This window comes from Macrosteles quadrilineatus, unplaced genomic scaffold, assembly GCF_028750875.1.
Source record: "Macrosteles quadrilineatus isolate MER2022 unplaced genomic scaffold, UCM_ALF_1.0 Scaffold_2__2_contigs__length_208266976, whole genome shotgun sequence".
In the NCBI taxonomy this organism is placed as follows: Eukaryota; Metazoa; Arthropoda; class Insecta; order Hemiptera; family Cicadellidae; genus Macrosteles; species Macrosteles quadrilineatus.
The window spans coordinates 23587267-23605207 of record NW_026542595.1 but is presented as its reverse complement, the minus strand read 5'-3'; the positions used below and the strand labels follow the sequence as shown (position 1 = coordinate 23605207).

Sequence of the window (17941 nt, the reverse complement as noted above, 5' to 3'; positions counted from 1 at the left end):
AATCTATAATAAATATAATCAATTGACTTACAGATGCATACACAGTGGTACAAGGAAAAGTACAAGCTCGGGAAAGCGGCCAAATAAAAATAATAAGATTTTAAGTAGGCCAATTAAGATTTTACTTGTAAGCTTACACTGTAAAATGTTCAGCTTTAAGCCGATGACAGCCTGGTGATTTACTAATATTTTATCCTAATGCCTAGCCTACTTCTGGGCTATCTAGGCCAACATAGGCCTACCAATATTAAAATTAAGCCCTACCTTTCATAGGCCTAGCCTTTGATATGGTAAAGGTAAAGTAGGCTAACATCAGGCCTAGCCTAGCCTAGGCTTAAGTTTTTTACGATTCTTATATTGAATCTTCTAATGTGTATTTCTAATAAACATTTTATTACTGGCCAGCACCTATATTTTTGATTGCTTACAACCTCTTTGGCTCTGTTCAATTTTTTTACCTTTCTCTTTACGAAGTTGATCCCATCCATTTCGATTTCGGCTAATATCACCTACCGTTACCGTTCCTGTTCCTAATACTAGGATATTTTTGTGTGCAACCTGTTCCCAAACAGCTATAACAGTTACTAGATTAGGAACGTAATGTGACGTCATTTGGAGCAGACGTGCGTGGTAGCGGCGCACGTCTGACGTGGGAAGCGAATAGCCACTGCCGGGTTCGAATCTCACCCGTAGCACCATTTGTTTTAATTTGATTTTTTTTCATTATCAACAAGTTTGGTTGGTTTGGTTAGGTTATGACGGTTTAATTTTATAATTAAAACATTATTAAATTGAATTTGACCCATTTATAGTTTTATTTTATGAACAGAAATATTTTTTTCGGTTAAACCTTCATTTGATTTTTCATTATTATAGCAAGTCTGGTTAGTTTGGTTAGGTTATGATAGTTTAATTTTATAATAAAAAAATTATAAAATAGGATTTGAGGCATTTATAATTTTAATTTATGTGATCCGTCGGCAGTAGAGTAGAGTTTCTAGTAGAGTGACACTATCTTGTAACTGGTTTTGAACACTCATTTTGGGAATGGAGGAGGAACACACAGTTCACAAACTATCATCAACACTCTATGTGTGAACAGTTGCTTGCTTAAAATCGGTAGCGTGGACAAGAAAGTAGCTCTACTATAAACTCTACACTACCCACAACTCTACCCGTGTAAACCAGGCTTTAAGAACAGAACTATTTTTTTTCGATTAATAAACCTTCATTAGATTTTTTCATTGTCAGCACGTTTGGTTGGTTTGGTTAGGTTATGACGGTTCAATTTCATAATAAAAAATATAAAATTGAATTTGAGGCATTTATAATTTTATTCTATGAACAAAAATAATTTTTCACTTACTAAACCTTCATTATAGTCAATCAGAAGCCTCTAAATGACACTGTTGGAAAAATTAATCCTGAAAAACAAATTGTGCAGCCTAGCTGAGAGCCTAGCCTAACCTAATAACAACAACACCTTTGTGCTGTGTTTATTTTCTGATGGTAATCTATTTATTTACTTACTGTACACAGAGTACCTACTATGTACGTTCACAATTGCTGTCAAACCGGTAGTTTTTATTTTTAAGGTTAGGCCTAACTATTGGTAATTATATTGGATATATTAGCAAATAATAATGAAATGTGTACGGTAACCAAATTTAAATGTTAAAAAGGTCAATTAGGCTTTAAAAGGCCTTTTGAACTTAAAAATTTGGTTATACACTTCATTACTAATGGTGTTGAAAGTTACTATTTGTTTCAGATGTCTTGTTAAAAATCTTATAGTGTTTTGAAATTCAATAACCTGTAAGTTTAGGCCTAGCTAAGTTTATGTGGTATTTATTTCATATCCATAGAGACATGTTCTTAAACGTTTGGAAGGACCTTGCAAAGTTACAATTTCTAGCCTGGTAGCCTACAGTAGTCGGGGCGTGGTCTCTTATCAAGCATTTTTTCTTACTGGATTGGTTAATAGTTTCCTCAAGAACAACTTGCCTTTTTTACTATATGTTCAGGAATGCCTAGAGGTCTTGCGTTCACAAAAATGACTGAGTTTTATAAATTGCAGCCCATAAAACTAGGTTGTGAAGTTGGAGGAGTTGACTTGAAAACAGAGGATCGTCCTGAAGGTATGTTCATAATATCATAATTATTGTAGCCTATTGCACCGATAGTAACATGAACATGATTAAAGGGTACTGTCCATTTCTTTTCTTGTGCAAGCACAATGCTAAGGATCGCACAGTTAGGGAGCGGAATCATCTTAAGAAACTTAGATATATGTAGGCCTACTTGATGTGAGGAAGATAGGTGGTGAGTGTCACCTTACTATAAGATACATTTATAGAGTACCCTCTATTTCCAAGTCATATCCAAAATAACTTACACCTAAATTCCAATGGTCCAAATTAAGTGTATTTTTCAGAACATCAATGGTTTGCGTTCAAGACTTTGTAAAGGTCCAATAACTGTTACGACTGTTATGACTCTAGGCTAGAGCCGCGCGGCTGAAAAAATTGACTGCTTCAATGAACACCTTCCTAAATGCAACTCATTCCTATCGTAGTGAATTTATAGTTTATACACACGGAGTTTGAGGTGTGTACCTTCATGGATGATTCAGAGTTGATCGCTGGTTCGTCACCACCCATCCGTTTTCAACCCCAAGCACCCCCAATACTTGAAGATGATGTCTCTGAATGAGAATACTCTGAAATCCCTCTTTTCACCGTACCATGAACAATAGATTAGGTTATTCGTTGTTTTTTACCATGCACATTAACATTTCCTCGACTTCTCTGAGTAATATATTCGACACCAATTGTGCTTATTCCATGACGGTCAAGAGTGCAACTGTACTAGACGCAGGAGTCGTGGCATAGGAATTAAGACGAGCGTCTCGAGCCGTACGGCTCTAAACGTGCGGCTGCAGCCGCGCGACTACAGTCGTATCAGTCGCCACATAGGAATTGGACCTTAACGCTGCATCAATCCCTTATACATTCCGTGTATGATGTTGTTGTACTGGTGGAAACCTATCTTTCAGAAGATATAAGCAGCGTTGAATTGGGTTTCATCAATTACCGGTATAGGGTATACAGGTACATGATAGATCTATTGCATCGAAGCAGAAAACCAGTGGTGGTGGGGGAATCCTTAACAAATTTGATTAAGGCCTATGGGATATCTTCCCTTCTTCTCTTAACAGTGAATGTGTCTTTGAGGCCTTGAAACTCAAGAACTCTTTATTTGTCTTGGGTGGTGTCTATCTGCCTCCTAATCAAAACTTTACATTGTATATTGAATTTGCATCTATTCTGGAGGAATTCTCAGTTACAGTACAAGACACAAATTAGTTTTTGGTTATCCGGTATTGGGGATTTCAACTTGCCGAACGTAGACTGGTCCAATCCTTTTAGCCACCTCAACACATCAGCCCAATGTATTTTTGATATTTTGAATTTTCTCGATCTAAAGCAGTACAACAATATCTACAATGATCGAGGTGTCCTTGATCTGGTCTACTCTTCTATACTACAGTTTCTTTGCTCCTAATTTAAAGAAATGTGATCTCGCCCATGTATTCGAATGGGTTCTACACCTAAACTAGGCCCTACCCTGTTTTGGATAATATTGCTCCTGGTGAAGACTCTTTCTCTTAATTTTGTTTCCAACTTACTTATACTATAAGGAGAGCACGCCCATTTAAATACATTGGTAAATGATCATTTCCTGTTTAGTTCTCCCCTGAGATCAAATCTATGATGATCAAGAAAAAAGCAAACATAAGTGCGCTACAAGCAGAATCATGATGACCGTGTCTATATCATCAATTTTGTGCTGTTCAAGCGGAATGCAGTAGACTAACGAGGAAATGATAGGCCTACTCAGCATACGTTCAATCTATTGACTCATCTCTGAAAAGTAACATTCCTGTCTTCTGGAGTTAACGTCTAAGAAGACAAACTAGGCCCTACCTTCTTCCCTAACTTACCAAACCCCCCTCGAATGCTGCTTGATAAAGAATCTGCTGAAAAACCTCAAGACATCTCTTTAACCTTTTTTTTCAAGAATTTTACTATGCAATGTGACGGCAATTAAAAGGCTTTAAATTAAAATTAAGAATAAAATAAAAACCCAAATTGTAAATTGTAAAATAAAAAAAAATTAATAAAAATATAAAATGTTAATATAAAAATGAAAACAAATTAAAAATAAAAATTTATTAGGTTAATTTCATAAAAAAAAAAAAAACAACACTAGTATCAAAACCCTACCCAGGCTGAAGCTAACCGAAACCCCCGGTCTGTGAGACCCAATTTGAAATAAAGGACCCCGCTTAGGCCGGACGCACACAGATCAAGCATTTCACCTGAAGCAAGTGTTGCGAGGCAAAATGTTTCGCTGGGTACGAGTTCCCCATGTATTTCAATGGGACGCCGCACACTAATCAAGCAGACGATACGAGGCGCCTCACAACGCCTTGAAACATTTGAGCAGCTGCTCGACGAATGGATCCCATACAGCACGATGTTTGATGTTTCGAGGAGCAAAACGATCTGCGCATGCGCAAATTCCCTTTTAGCTAGGAAAGCTTAGTAGCTCTCAAAATTCAATTGTCCGTTTTGTTGTTAAAAAAAATAACTTTTCTTTGAAAAATGAATTTTGAAGTTGCGTTAAAACTTAACAATTATATTTTGAATTTCTATTGAACAATATTGTTGTTTAATTTTTCTTGCTACTATTTTGGTAGTCCCATGCAAAGTAGTAAATATAATTTAGTAATAAAATAATAAAAGTTATAAAATAAATTACCAAGGTTACTCATTTCATTAATCATTATTTAAATAACCATCACGGCACTATCTAATAATAATTTCTTACGGTATTTAAAACCCTTCCTATAAAATAGTATAGCAATTATTCGACAATAATTGTAAAATTTCCCTTGATCTGATTTAATTTCTGAGAGGAAAGCTGTCTATCAACAGATTGATTGGGTGAACCCAATGGTGTCTTTCTATTAGTCCAGCATTTTGCAAAAACTGACATACAGCAATAGTCTTGTCACATATGTTAAAACAATACTGTAGTATAATACCAGTAAAAATAATATATAATTCTAATATTTATTTTTCTTAATTTTGCTTAAAACCAAATTTTGAATCATGCTTGAACCTCCCGCACACTGGAAAAGCAAATAAACAAAACGCTTCAAGCAAATCGTTGTGCAACATTTTGCTTCAGGTAAAATGCTGGATTAGTGTGCGCCCAGCCTTAGAAACACAAACCAAAACCATTGGGCTGGGCACACACTGATCCAGCATTTCACCTGAAGCAAAATGTTGAGAAACGATTTGCTTGAAGCGTTTTGTTTCTTTGCTTCTCCAGGGAGGTTCACGCATGATTCAGCATTTGGTTTCAAGCAAAAAAAACAAAAAATATTATAATAAATATTATGTTTATTGGTCCTCTACTACAGTATTGTTTTAACATATGATATGTGACTAGGATGTCAACGTATCTATTGCTGTATGTAAGTTTTTGCAAAATACTGGACAGAAAAGAAAGAAAACATTAGGTGGATACAAAGCCAATCAATCTGGTGGTAAACATTAAGGATTTCCTCTCAGAAATGAAATCAGGTCCAGGGAAATTTTACAATTATTGTAGAATAATTGCTATACTATATTATTGGAAGGGTTTTAAATATCGTAAGTTATATAATTAGAAATTATTATTAGATAACGTCGTGATGGTTATAAATAATGAAATGAGTAACTTTGGTTATTTCTTAATCCCCTACCTATTTTACTACTTTGCATCGGCTGTATGACTACCAAAATGGTAGAAAGAAAAATTAAAGAATTCAATGGGAATTAAAACTATAATTAAAGTTTTAATGACACTTCAAAATTAAGTTAATTTTTCAAAGAAGAGTTATTTTTAAACAACAAAAGGTCAATTGAATTTTGAGAGCCACTAAGCTTTACTGGTTAAAATGGATTTGGCGCATGATGCGCAGAACGTTTTGCTCCTTTAAACATCAAACATCGTGCTGCATCGGATCCATTCGTCGAGCAACTGCTCAAATGTTTCAAGTGTGCGGCCTCGCATTGAAATACATGGGGTGCTCGTCTCCAGCGAAACATTTTGCCTCGCAACACTTGCTTCAGGTGAAATGCTGCATCTGTGTGAGGCCGGCCTTGGCCTGCAAGACCCTGCTTTAAAATACACTAACGCTGGGCTTCTGAGACGGGCATGTTATGAACAGTCAAGGTCACGGCACCCACGTAAAATGAATAAACAATATATGAACAGGTAGGGGAGGAAAAGGGGGGAAGATATTGGGGGAATAGAATCCCCCAAGTAAACAGTGTTGCCAACATGCGTTTGTGAAAATTCCCGTGGGCCTGTCAGACTGGGGTTTTTGTAAAAGTGTTAAAGCTTATTTGAAGAGTAAGTTTTTGATAATACTGGGCACTTTCATCGTAAATCCGCAACAGAGAAATAAGGTGTTTAATATCTATTGAGTTTTTATCTTCGTTAAAAGTTTTAAATTTTACGATAAAACTTAAGTAGAATCTCATGCATTGTTAAATTTTTATGAATTATTCTTATAGTAAATTTTGTGAGGATTTCAAAAATGACATTTATTTTAACAATACACGTCATTCTCACATAGTAACATAAGTTTTTTCCTAAAAACTACCGTTATTACATAATATCTTAATTTATCTTTTATTCATTTACTGATTTAGTTATTACCCTCAAGTAGACATCATTGAATCACCATTATGATGAAGTTTGACGGATAATTTTATTTAACACTAATGAGTGGACACACTTTATAAATATAGCCTATACATATGAATTTGAACAGAGGGTGTGTTTGGCCTCTTGGGACCCTAAAACAAAAAAGTAAATTGGTACTGGGTCTAGGTCTCACCATGAAACCTACGGTATTCCCTATATGGGAAATTCGCTAAAAGAGGCCTCGGGGTTAAAAAAGTCATTTAAGAAAGTTGTAGTACCGGTATTGATATCCTAGAACAGTTTAAAAGTGATTTTAGACTGTTTAAGCCGAGGTCTGGGTAATGAATAAGTACCGGTACCAAACTATGTATATTTGTTAATATTAAAAACTCACGGCCAGACACAAAGTCCTTAAGGAAGATCCTAAAGGATAGTCATTTTCTTACTCTCCTTGTGGGTTAGTAAAACCTATTCCTCCCTAGGTCAAAGAATATGAATGGGGTTAGTAAAAAGCCTCAAATGGTATGGCATTAAATTAAATCCACTACAACTCACATACAGTGTAGGTCTAAGATTACAGCCTAAGTTTGTAGTTCCAAAGTGTGGGTTGATTACTTACTAAATACTGACAAGAATTATCAAGTTGAAATTATTTATGGCTAAGAGATTGATAAGGAGATTGATGATCTAGTAATAATTTATAGTATCAAGAAATATAACAAAAATGTCAAAAGAATCATTTTACAAGCTTATACCAATTAAATTAGGATGTGAAGTAAAAGGTGTGAATTTGGTTGATAAACAACTCCCAATAGGTAACAATATTAATATAAAATTATTATTTTAGGATAAACTACCGATATATTTTTTAAGTAACTTGCAAATGAGAGTTTACACTTGCATTCATACTTCTTGTTGAACAAAAAGCTAGGTTTTCAAATCTTAGGAACGTTCTTTCTTCATCACTCATAACCTCCTTTCAGAATTAATTGTGCAAACAAATTTGGACCCTTATTCATTGTTAAATTTGATCTAGATTACCATACTGATTTCATGAGATAATGAAACTTGTAGTCTTTTCTTTACACAAATTATAAACTTTCAGGCATAATTCCAAATGTTAGATTCCAAGCGAGGTTGTTACTGAACTCAGTGGCAATTTTTTTCATTGTGTATTAATTAATTAATAAATAAACAATGTTTAATTAATTAGGCTATCTAACAAAAATATGTTATTAAATTTAATAACCCCTTTGTACCTGTGATAGCTTATACTGTTCTGTGATTATTATTTATTAATTTTATTAGGAGTTTTACAGTTTGTTAAAATTTTGCATGTTGTTCATGCTTGAACAGGCAGGCCTACTGTCATATCTTTTATGTTTTGCTCATTGTATTTTAGCGAATTTCCCATATAGGGAATAAGCTATTACCGTTGGTATCATGGTAAAGACCTGGATCCGGGACCGATTGACTTTTGTTTTGAGGTCCCCAGAGACCAAAAACACCATCCATTCAAATTCATATACATAGCCTATAGGCTACAATTTTTCACCCCCAAAACATAAAAATTTTCAAATTCTTTCTAAACTATTTTTTAGAGTTTATAAATACATCTATCTATATATTTAATACACAACATGAAACTTTGTGAACAATAAGGCTTTTTTTAAGATTTAACCCCACATATTATGTACCAAAATGTTCGTCTAGGTGTGTAGATGTGCAAACTGGCTTTAGATTTTTGAAATATATCTTTTTAAGGGTGTGGGCTGCCCTCAAAGTTCCTTCCATAAGGGATTGATTTGAATGTTATTATATTATCCTGAAACAGATGTCAATACATTAGTTAAAAAAAATTAAATCCCAGCTGTTTTGTTTGGTTTTGAAATGTAAATAGTTTGCGCATGTTTTTAAAAATAATTAGAAACCTGGCAAAGAAATGTTACCTATAGGACATGACGGGAGAAAAGTTTTACATAATATTTTCGTTTAAACATGCCAATGACCCGACGACAAAGAAATATTGCCGGTCGGACACGGTGAGTCAACATACGGCAAGCAATGCAAAACGTAAGGAGCCCAGACGAGGAGCTGGAACCGTGAGTGGCAACGTGTACTTACAAATTACACTGACAAATACAGTACAAGAATTCAGCAGCATTCATTTGGCGAGATGGCATTTAAATGTCAGAAATGAGGTGCGCTACATTTTAAAGAAGAACAAATAGGACGAGGCGAAGGATTTTCATCCTGCTGCCATAAATGAAAAGTGAATCTACCACCATCCCGATAAATCTATTATATCCAGAGCCTACAAATCATTTGAGCAGAAACTACAAAGAGAACATTAGATCGTACAACTTGGCGCTCGCAATGGTCAGCAATCGAGCTAAAATTGAAGAACATAACAGTTGAGGCATTTCCGTATAAGAAGGTGCACGATACAATTTATCACCCAATTGGCACATTTCAACCGTCAGAAGGGGAGCATCCAACATATGCCCAAATTTATATATACGACGTCGAAACCGCTGTTCAAGAAAGAATGCCAAACAAAGCTAATGGCTCTTGCAACACTGAACTCATGCACATTTTGACTCAACATTTGGTTGATATTAATCCATACGCGCAAGTTTTCAGCATGATTAGCCTCATCCTGCAAAATACTCCTATTGAACAGCAAAAAGAACTTAGAATGCATATAGCCAACGATCGAGCTCAAGACCAACGTCGATACAACACCGCAACTTCTACGACGTTGCTATAATATCCTAACTTATTATTCGTGCGAATTCGCACGGGTTCACCTAGTATAATTTAGTACCGGTATGTTGAAGCGTTGTTGTACGCCCAATAGTTACAAATGAAATTCCAAGAAACTATGCATAAAATTCCCATTTCATTATTATGGAAAATAAATAAATTATTGCAATTTCCTGTTTAGGTAGACCTATGTACTCCTACTTTGATCAAATTTGGTAAAATTGTTTATATCATACCATAGACAAATAGAATGAATATAGACCGGCAGCAGTGCTGCGGTTAGCATATGTTCCGGCACCCACCGCTAGGAGTGTCGTGTAGTTACGGCGCACACCGCTGCAGCGTCTGCTGGTAGCATACTGCTCCTGCACTCCTTGCCTGCAGCGGTGTATGCCGTAACTACACGGCACTCCTAGCGGTGGGCGCCGGAAGCTTCCTTTGACAGTATATATATTATTCTATTTTTGTCTATGATCATACTAAGTAATTCAAATTGTTAAATAAACAATTTTGAATTGACAACAATTTACAACCTTTTTTATTAATAAACAAAAACAATAAGTCAAGTCAATGATTTATTCTCAAATAAAATTTTAAAATTAAACCGGCAAAGCTGGGTGAACAGGAGAAATTGTCAAATTCAATTACAGAACCAAATAAAACTAGCTTAAAACAAAACTAACTTAGCTTAAATACCCCCGCCGCAGCAAACCTGCCGACTAAGCGAATTTCCATTTGTCTGAATTGATTTTCAGTTAAATATATTTTAATAACATTAGGTTTAACGAGTACCTAGGTTTGCTACTACAAGGAAACTAATAAAGTGTGTTTTTGAGTAAAATATTGATAGCTTAGTACAAAATAAATAAATTTGCCAAATTTGATCAAAATATATCCATAAACAAGCAAACTACAACATTTGACAATATTCTCCATAAGAATAACATGGGAATTTTAAATTTACAATTTTTTAAATTTTCTCCGTTGCTAATAATTGAACAAAGATACTTTTATATACTAAATTATTTGTTTTTTTAAGCTCTTTAAAAAGGTCTAAAGAGAATTCGGGAAATTTTGTGTTTTGAGGGTCAAAAGTGAGAAAAACCAACTTTTACCCCATAAAACCCCCCGTAAAGCCCCGTTCCCATGGTCCGATCGTGCTGGTTCGCGAACTCATTCAAGTTTATCCCGCTTTACACCTTTAAACCAAATTTCATCAAAATCGGACTAAAATTACTCAAGTTATCGCGTTCACGGACGTATATATATATATATATATATATATATATAAGTCTATATATATATATATATATATATATATATATATATATAAGTCTATATATATATATATATATATACATATATAAAAATTTGAACGAATGGTGTTTTTGGCCTCTGGGGACATCAAAATGAAAAAGTAAATCGGTCCCGGGTCTAGGTCTTACCGTGCCACCTACGGTAATAGCTACTTCCCTATAGGGAAATTCGCTAAAACTACTAAACTATTAATGTTTCAATGAAAAACTCTATTTATTACCTTTCTTGTAGAAGCAAACCTGAATACTCACTTAAATTGATGTCATTTAAATAAATACCCCCTCCGCAGCAAACCTGCAGACTAAGCAAATTTCCATTTACCTGGCTGGATTTCTACTAAAATATTCCCTTAAAATTATCAGATTTATTTCCTAGGTATTCAAATAACATTAATTTTAATGAGTACTTAGGTTTGCTGCTACAGGGAATGTATTGAGGTGTGTTTTTCATTGAAATATTGATAGCTTAGTATGAAATAAATAAAATGGAAAAAAATTGATTAAAATATATTCCTAAACAAGCAAACTACAACAGTTTGTTTATTCTCCATTCTTATGGAGAATAACATGGAAATTTTAAATTTACATTTTTTTTATTATTTCTGTAACCGTTCGGCATACAACAACGCTCCAATATACAAAATTATTTCTTTTTTAAGCTCTACAATTTGGTAGGAAAGGAAATTGTAAAATTTTGTGTTTTTATGGTAAAAAATGGGAAAACCCAATTTTTACCCCATAAAACCCTCCATAAACCCCTGTTCCCATTATCTGATCATGCTGGTTCACGAACTCGTTGGCATAAACCGTTTACATGTTTGTACCAAATTTCATCAAATTCGGATCACTCTTGCTCGAGTTATCGTGCTAACGGACACATATATATACAGTAGAACCTCGATAACAAGACTCTCATAATATAAGACTTGTTATCAAGGTTGACTTCTTATCAAAGGTTTGCAATAACATGGGATTAGGGGTAAAATAATTTCAAGGGGATTTAAAAATTACCCTTGTTATCATTTAGAATTAGAATGGATGGTGTTTTTGGCCTCTGGGAATTTCAAAACGAAAAAGTAAATCGGTCCCGGGCCTAGGTCTTACCATAAGACCTACAGTAATAGCTTATTCCCTTTATGGGAAATTCGCTAAAATCAATCTGACAATTAAAAAAAAAAGATTTTATTAACCAGGCTTAAAACAGAAATTCGCTTAGTCTGAAGGTTTGCTGTGGTGAGTATTAATAGTATGGATCTATTTTTCAGTTATAAAACAAATAAAAAAAGATGTCACCGAACACAGACTACTTGTTTTCAAAGACCAAGGTAAAATCTATGGTCATCGGCAAGTGGAGATCAGCAAGTGGTTTGGTGAACTGGAGTGTACGTTCTTCAAGCATCGACGGTCTCCTCATCCGGAAGTGTTTAGAGTGTCCAACGACCCAGCTGAAGGGTGTACTGGTTAGTACAGTGTCATAGCATGAATTCATTTAGTGGAAGGATTTTTGTTGTAGTAAAAAAAATATTTACGAAAAATATGCTTCAAACAAACCTGAATTCATTTAGTGGAAGAATGTTTGTTTTAGTAAAAAAATTATTTACGGAAAATATGCTTCAAACAAACTATTTGGACACAGGTTCTTTAAAACAATTGTGAACATAAAATTGTACCTTTACTTTTTTAACTTCAGACTACAGTATTTGGATAAATTAAGGTGATTTTTGTGGAACAGGAGTTGGCCGAACCGGTTGGCATATAGATGGAACATTCCAGCCAGCCCCGTATGCCTACTCCCTCTACTTCATGGACAAAGTTCCCAAGAGTGGTCCTACAGTGTTTGCTCCGATGACTGAGATCATTGATAACCTCCCTCCCTGGAAGTTTGCGGAGTGGGACAGAATTTACATGGCCAGTGATCGAAGAGGTGGAGTCGTCCATCCATTAATCTATACACATCCAAGGACCAAGAAAAGGGTTTGTTTTTCTACCTTAAATTTGTATTTCATGATGACACCAATACTAATCTCTGGATCGTCTAAATTGACCAAGAAATTTAAAAGATGAGCTGGTTATTGTCAAACAATCCTTTATACCGTGTGTTTCATAAGTTAGTTTACCGAGGTAAACTGACTTATGTAAAACAATGCTTTCGTACTAATGTTGCACAACCTGTTTTTAAGCAATGACAAAATCAGCTGTTAAGGTCATTGCTGACATTTTTCTGTTTATATTTGAGGTTAGATTTAGATTTGAATTGAGTGTTGACAGTAAACATAAACCACAAACTAACAACCGAGGAGCGCACATACCTTTTAAAAATTTGGCGGAAAACAAATAAAAATTGTGAAGAAGTTATTCAGTTATTTGTAGAAATATTTCCTCAAACTCCAGCGCCTTTTAGGCAAGGCATTTACAAATTTAACAAATGATATGAGGAGACTGTAAGCGTACATGATTTACCAAGGAGTGGGAGGCCTAGAACCACTACAAGTGAAGTTAACGTAGAAACTATTGCTCTATCTGTGTTTTTAGAGCCCGAAAAAATAAATCCGTAAGAGATCTTCTAAGTTTGATATTTCAGTTTCTAGTGTCATAAAAAATAATGTTTTTGGCGAACGGGGCTTTATGTTCTGCAATTGAGAGCAGCCATTGCAAGGGAATTTGAAGCCTTAAACAACAATAAAAATTTATGCAAAAAGATTGTTACAACGTACAAATGTATATAAACGCTTTGAAAAATGCATTGAAGTTAGTGGAAAGCATTTTGAACAATTCTTTTAAGTTTACAACCCAAGTGTAGTGTAAATAAAACCTAAGTGTAAGTGTAAAATACACCTAAGTGTAGTTTCAATAAAATTATAATACTAAAAAAAATGATTTATTATTTGCTTTAAACAAATACACTTACTTGGTCAACTGATTTTCGAAACACCCGGTAGTTTACAAAGACTACAGCTCAGCTGTTTCGTGCTGCGAATGGAGCACATCATCAGGCCAGAATGTCAATATGGGTTATGTATTCTTTATGATGGAGTTGGTCAGAAGTATTGTACTTTAAAACACACAAAACCAAACATTTAAAATTAAAACTGATCAACCAGACTGCTACTATACTTGTGACACGGTGCCGGCGGAGTCCCTAATGTAGCTCATCCACAAAACATCCTAAAATCTCATTGTTGTATGTAGGTTTGTTGAGCTCATAATAATGCTTTAGTTGTCATGTCACAAACCTAAAACTGTACATTTTTTGCATACACAATGTAATATACAATTGGTGTTCATAGTGTATTTTTTAAACTAGTTAAAAAGTCTCGTGTGTCAACATTTATTTCAGGTTTAAAAGAGTAGATACCACTTTTGCTTACTAGTTGTGTAAATAATTATTATTTACATTGTTGTTTTTTTTAATAGAAAATTTAGCTTAATCTCTAAAAAGTTACACTAAACTGTTTGTTTACGATGTGTTAAAAAAAGTAAAATAAAGCAGCTAATCTTTCACTGTATATTCTTCCAAAACATCGAAGATGCTAGGTTTTTGTGCAGATATAAATTAAATTGTTGATCTCTGAATTAACTCATATCTTTGTCATTGAGTCAATGCTATTACCTTTGTCATTCATTAGGTAATGTGTTTTCACCTTGGGATGATGGAAGACTTCATTTATGACTATGGAACGCCAAAAGAAAGATTTGCAACACCAGAAGAATTTCACCGGATAAGGGATGAAATACATCATGAATTTGTGAAGGATGATGGAAAAATTCAATACAGACATGAGGTAATTATATTTTAAACATTACATATCCTTTATCTACTCTAATTTTATAAGGGTCCACATGTAATTTTAAAATGAACTAATAGCGTCCAATATTTGTTGGTATCTGAATACTATGGAATAAGTTGAATCATTTAATAACTTAAAATGGCTGAAAAAACAGTGAACCTATATATATAATACGCTAAGCCGATTTTTGTAAACAGAACTCCCTCATTTTTGGACCGATTTTGATGATTAAAGTGTCAAAAGAATGGCCCTGATCTGTAGTTTTGCAAAGTGTTTTTATTTTTTTGAAATCTTTATTAGTTCGGGCTGGATCTTCCATCAAAGTTGGGTTTTCTCCCATAAGATTAATATGGTGGAACCTAAATATTTAATTGGAAACTTTGTCTCGACTAATTTAAGAGAACGACTGGGCGTATAAACTTGGTAGAGGTGTCCAAAGAAAGGTCTTGGTCTGTAGATGAGTTATCAAAAGAAAAACAAAGTAAATTCCCTTAGGGCTCTGCCCCAAAAGCCATTAAATACCTCTACAGATTTGTTTACATTTTGGTAATGTGGATAATACTTTTTAATGAAACAGCTGTTAATTTTTAAATTGTATTTTAAACAACACACATGTATTGAGAGTTACTGAATTGTCCAAAGGCAGTATTTGTAATGTTATTTTCATGAACTCTTAGAGAGCCTTTGAATGGTATTAGGCTAACGAAAAAGGGTTGTGCACATACTAGCGCTATTCAGCAACAAAAACAATTTAATTTATCTCCAAAAAATATATTCTTAAAGTGCACTGAGCAGCAGCTAAAAAATACTATGTAACTTCCTCATATAGTTACAAAATGCTCAAACTCGCATTGTGACATTTATGAATCGGCTTATATTTCTCCAACAGTTATTCATCTGCAGAAGAAGTTCAGTGTGCTCTTATCGTGTCTAATAACATCCAAACACAAAAACCTTGCCTAAAATGGTACCGATCTTGACAAATTATTTGCAGTGGCCTATATTACGGACCGTGGCCCACTGGGTTGGTAACATTATTGAAAGTAACACTATATTTTGGCTGTAAGAGTAAATACTATTTAAGCAGCTACTGTCATGACAGAAAGGTCATATTCCTTTTACACTAGATCACATTATCCTTTATAAGATACGTTGATTAACAATGCATGTAAACGTCAATAATTACGTAACAGCCAATTTACAGTATATTTTTTTCTCTTTGGAATGCCACATTGCTATTTCATTTGCATTATTTGTTGCCAATGAAGCCACACGACCATATAAACGAGGAGGCCCTTAACCGTCGATTTTGACGGGTTTCATCTAGTATATATATATTTCCTGATATTAAAATTAAAAGTAAAATAAATTAATTATAAAATTGTTAAAGAAAACTAAACAAATCAAACCCTAGTTTGGCTAGAATTGTTGAGTTAATGGAGTACTGTAATCCTTGGCAGGATGGTTTGCTGTAGATTAAAATTTTCAAAGGAAGAAATATAGGCCTATTGTTTTTATAAGCTATTTTTACACATTTGATGCAGTTTTGCAATGGCAAGGTGTTACTGGGTTGTGGACTTAAATTTCCTGAGCAGAGATGAGCACGGGAAACTATTTAAATTATGTTCTAACAAAACCCAGAACCACTGTAGTTCTGAAGAGTAGTAGTAGCTTAAACAAAGACAATTCATTTACAGGACCCAATGCACCCATAAAAATGTAAATCAACTGCATTTAGATAAATAAACACCTATGTGGTACCAAAACATCCTTCTTGGACAACTAAGCCACTCTGAGGTCTTAAATTTGTAACTTTGAAACAATTGTGTTAATTCGTTGTTTGAAGCTTATTTTGGTTATTGTGAGATTAATTGGTTCAACAGATTTTTGCAGACAACCTATCCAGCATGATGTTGGCTTTGTTTTTAACAAGTTGTGATGGAAAATGTGCACAATAATCTCTTAAATTACAATTATGTTAACACATTAATTGTCAAAATTATGAATTACTTAGAGTTAATGCCAGTGTTGTATGCTATTACAGTGGCAAGAAGGAGACTTGATCATCTCAGACAACTGTGCTGTGGCCCACGAGGCTGCACCAGAGACCCAGTACCCTGTAGGCAAGGTTGGCCTGAGAGTTCTACATCGCACCACAGTCCACAACCCCATCCCTCCAACCAAGGAATACCCTGAGAGCTCCAGCACTGTAGAGGAATGTTGAGACACCAATAGTGATCAAACTTGTTATCATACAGTATAAGCAAATTTGTTGTTACATTCTTTATATTTTTATATAATGTTAATAATATTGATTCTAAACACTTATTATTCGCCTATATTATTGTTCCAATCTAAGTTATCTTTAATTTTGACTTTCATTTCAGTAACTTTAACAATTTAATCAGTCATGCGGATCTGATAGTAATCAAAATAATTTGATACATTTTACTACTAATTTATAAACTTATGGTTCACAATTTTTGTCTTTTAAAACTTTGATATTTTTGGTCGCAGTTATCATAGTCAACAAAATCTAAGTACATTCATCATAATAAATTAAGCCTCGACCATGGTGTGCTGATGAACGTTTCCCATGATAAACTTTTCATGTTTTGTCAAAGCTCATTATGTATATGCTTGGATTGGTATCACTTAAACCTGACTAAAGCCAATTACAGTGTCACAAGAGTTGCTCATGCCATTTAATATAACCCTAATACCGCCTGAGTAACAACACCAAGTCTAACTTCTCATGAGTTCACTCTAAATGTCAGAGCCCCAGGGAATCGGTTAAACTGTTGTGTATAATTTTACGAAATGAAATTACAAAAGACGTTTTGTACAGGAATGATGGATTTACCCACTATCGATAACTGTTGGAAATCTACCATCTACATTAGCAATGAATTTGGTTAATTAATGGACGAGAACTTAGGATTGTTGTTAACTGAGATTTGGTTGATTTGCCCATACAAATAACATTGTGTTCACTAGTGAGACCGTTAAGTAAGTTCGGGTGGACTCTTCCATTGTTGCACTCATATTCACTCATCCCGTTAGGCGCAGAATAAGCGTACTACTAGTTATTTGAAATTAAAATACACATCAAATGAAACACACTGTTAGGCGAAAAATAATGTGATTTAATACTGAAACTGTTTACAAAAATTAATAATGGAACTAAGGCCAGGCGCACACAGGTGACTTTGAGTCTAGCTACAGTTGCCCGACCAAAATGTTCAGCATTGTTTTAAATTGGAGTGCGCACACCAAGGAAACAGTCCCGCAACTGTTGCAACCGTT

At 34.4% G+C, this 17941-nt stretch overlaps 1 protein-coding gene across 1 annotated transcript; it reads left to right on the top strand.

Annotated features, from left to right (window-relative positions):
• Nucleotides 1-1597: 1597 nt before the first annotated feature.
• LOC128986669 (alpha-ketoglutarate-dependent 2,4-dichlorophenoxyacetate dioxygenase-like) lies at nt 1598-16963 on the top strand. The gene is made up of 5 exons (XM_054407151.1): nt 1598-2138; nt 12113-12307; nt 12580-12821; nt 14474-14629; nt 16680-16963. The coding sequence occupies exons 1-5, from the start codon at nt 2027-2029 to the stop codon at nt 16857-16859; spliced, it is 885 nt and encodes a 294-aa protein (XP_054263126.1). The 5' UTR covers nt 1598-2026; the 3' UTR covers nt 16860-16963.
• The last annotated feature ends 978 nt before the right edge of the window (nt 16964-17941 follow it).

What these genes read in the sequence shown, in the direction of transcription:
- LOC128986669 (XM_054407151.1), top strand. Translation starts at nt 2,027, where the DNA reads ATGCCTAGAGGTCTTGCGTTCACAAAAATGACTGAGTTTTATAAATTG. An exon ending in ATCCAAGGACCAAGAAAAGG is followed by an intron (nt 12,822 to 14,473) that starts GTTTGTTTTTCT and finishes GTCATTCATTAG; the next exon opens with GTAATGTGTTTTCACCTTGG. An exon ending in AAATTCAATACAGACATGAG is followed by an intron (nt 14,630 to 16,679) that starts GTAATTATATTT and finishes ATGCTATTACAG; the next exon opens with TGGCAAGAAGGAGACTTGAT.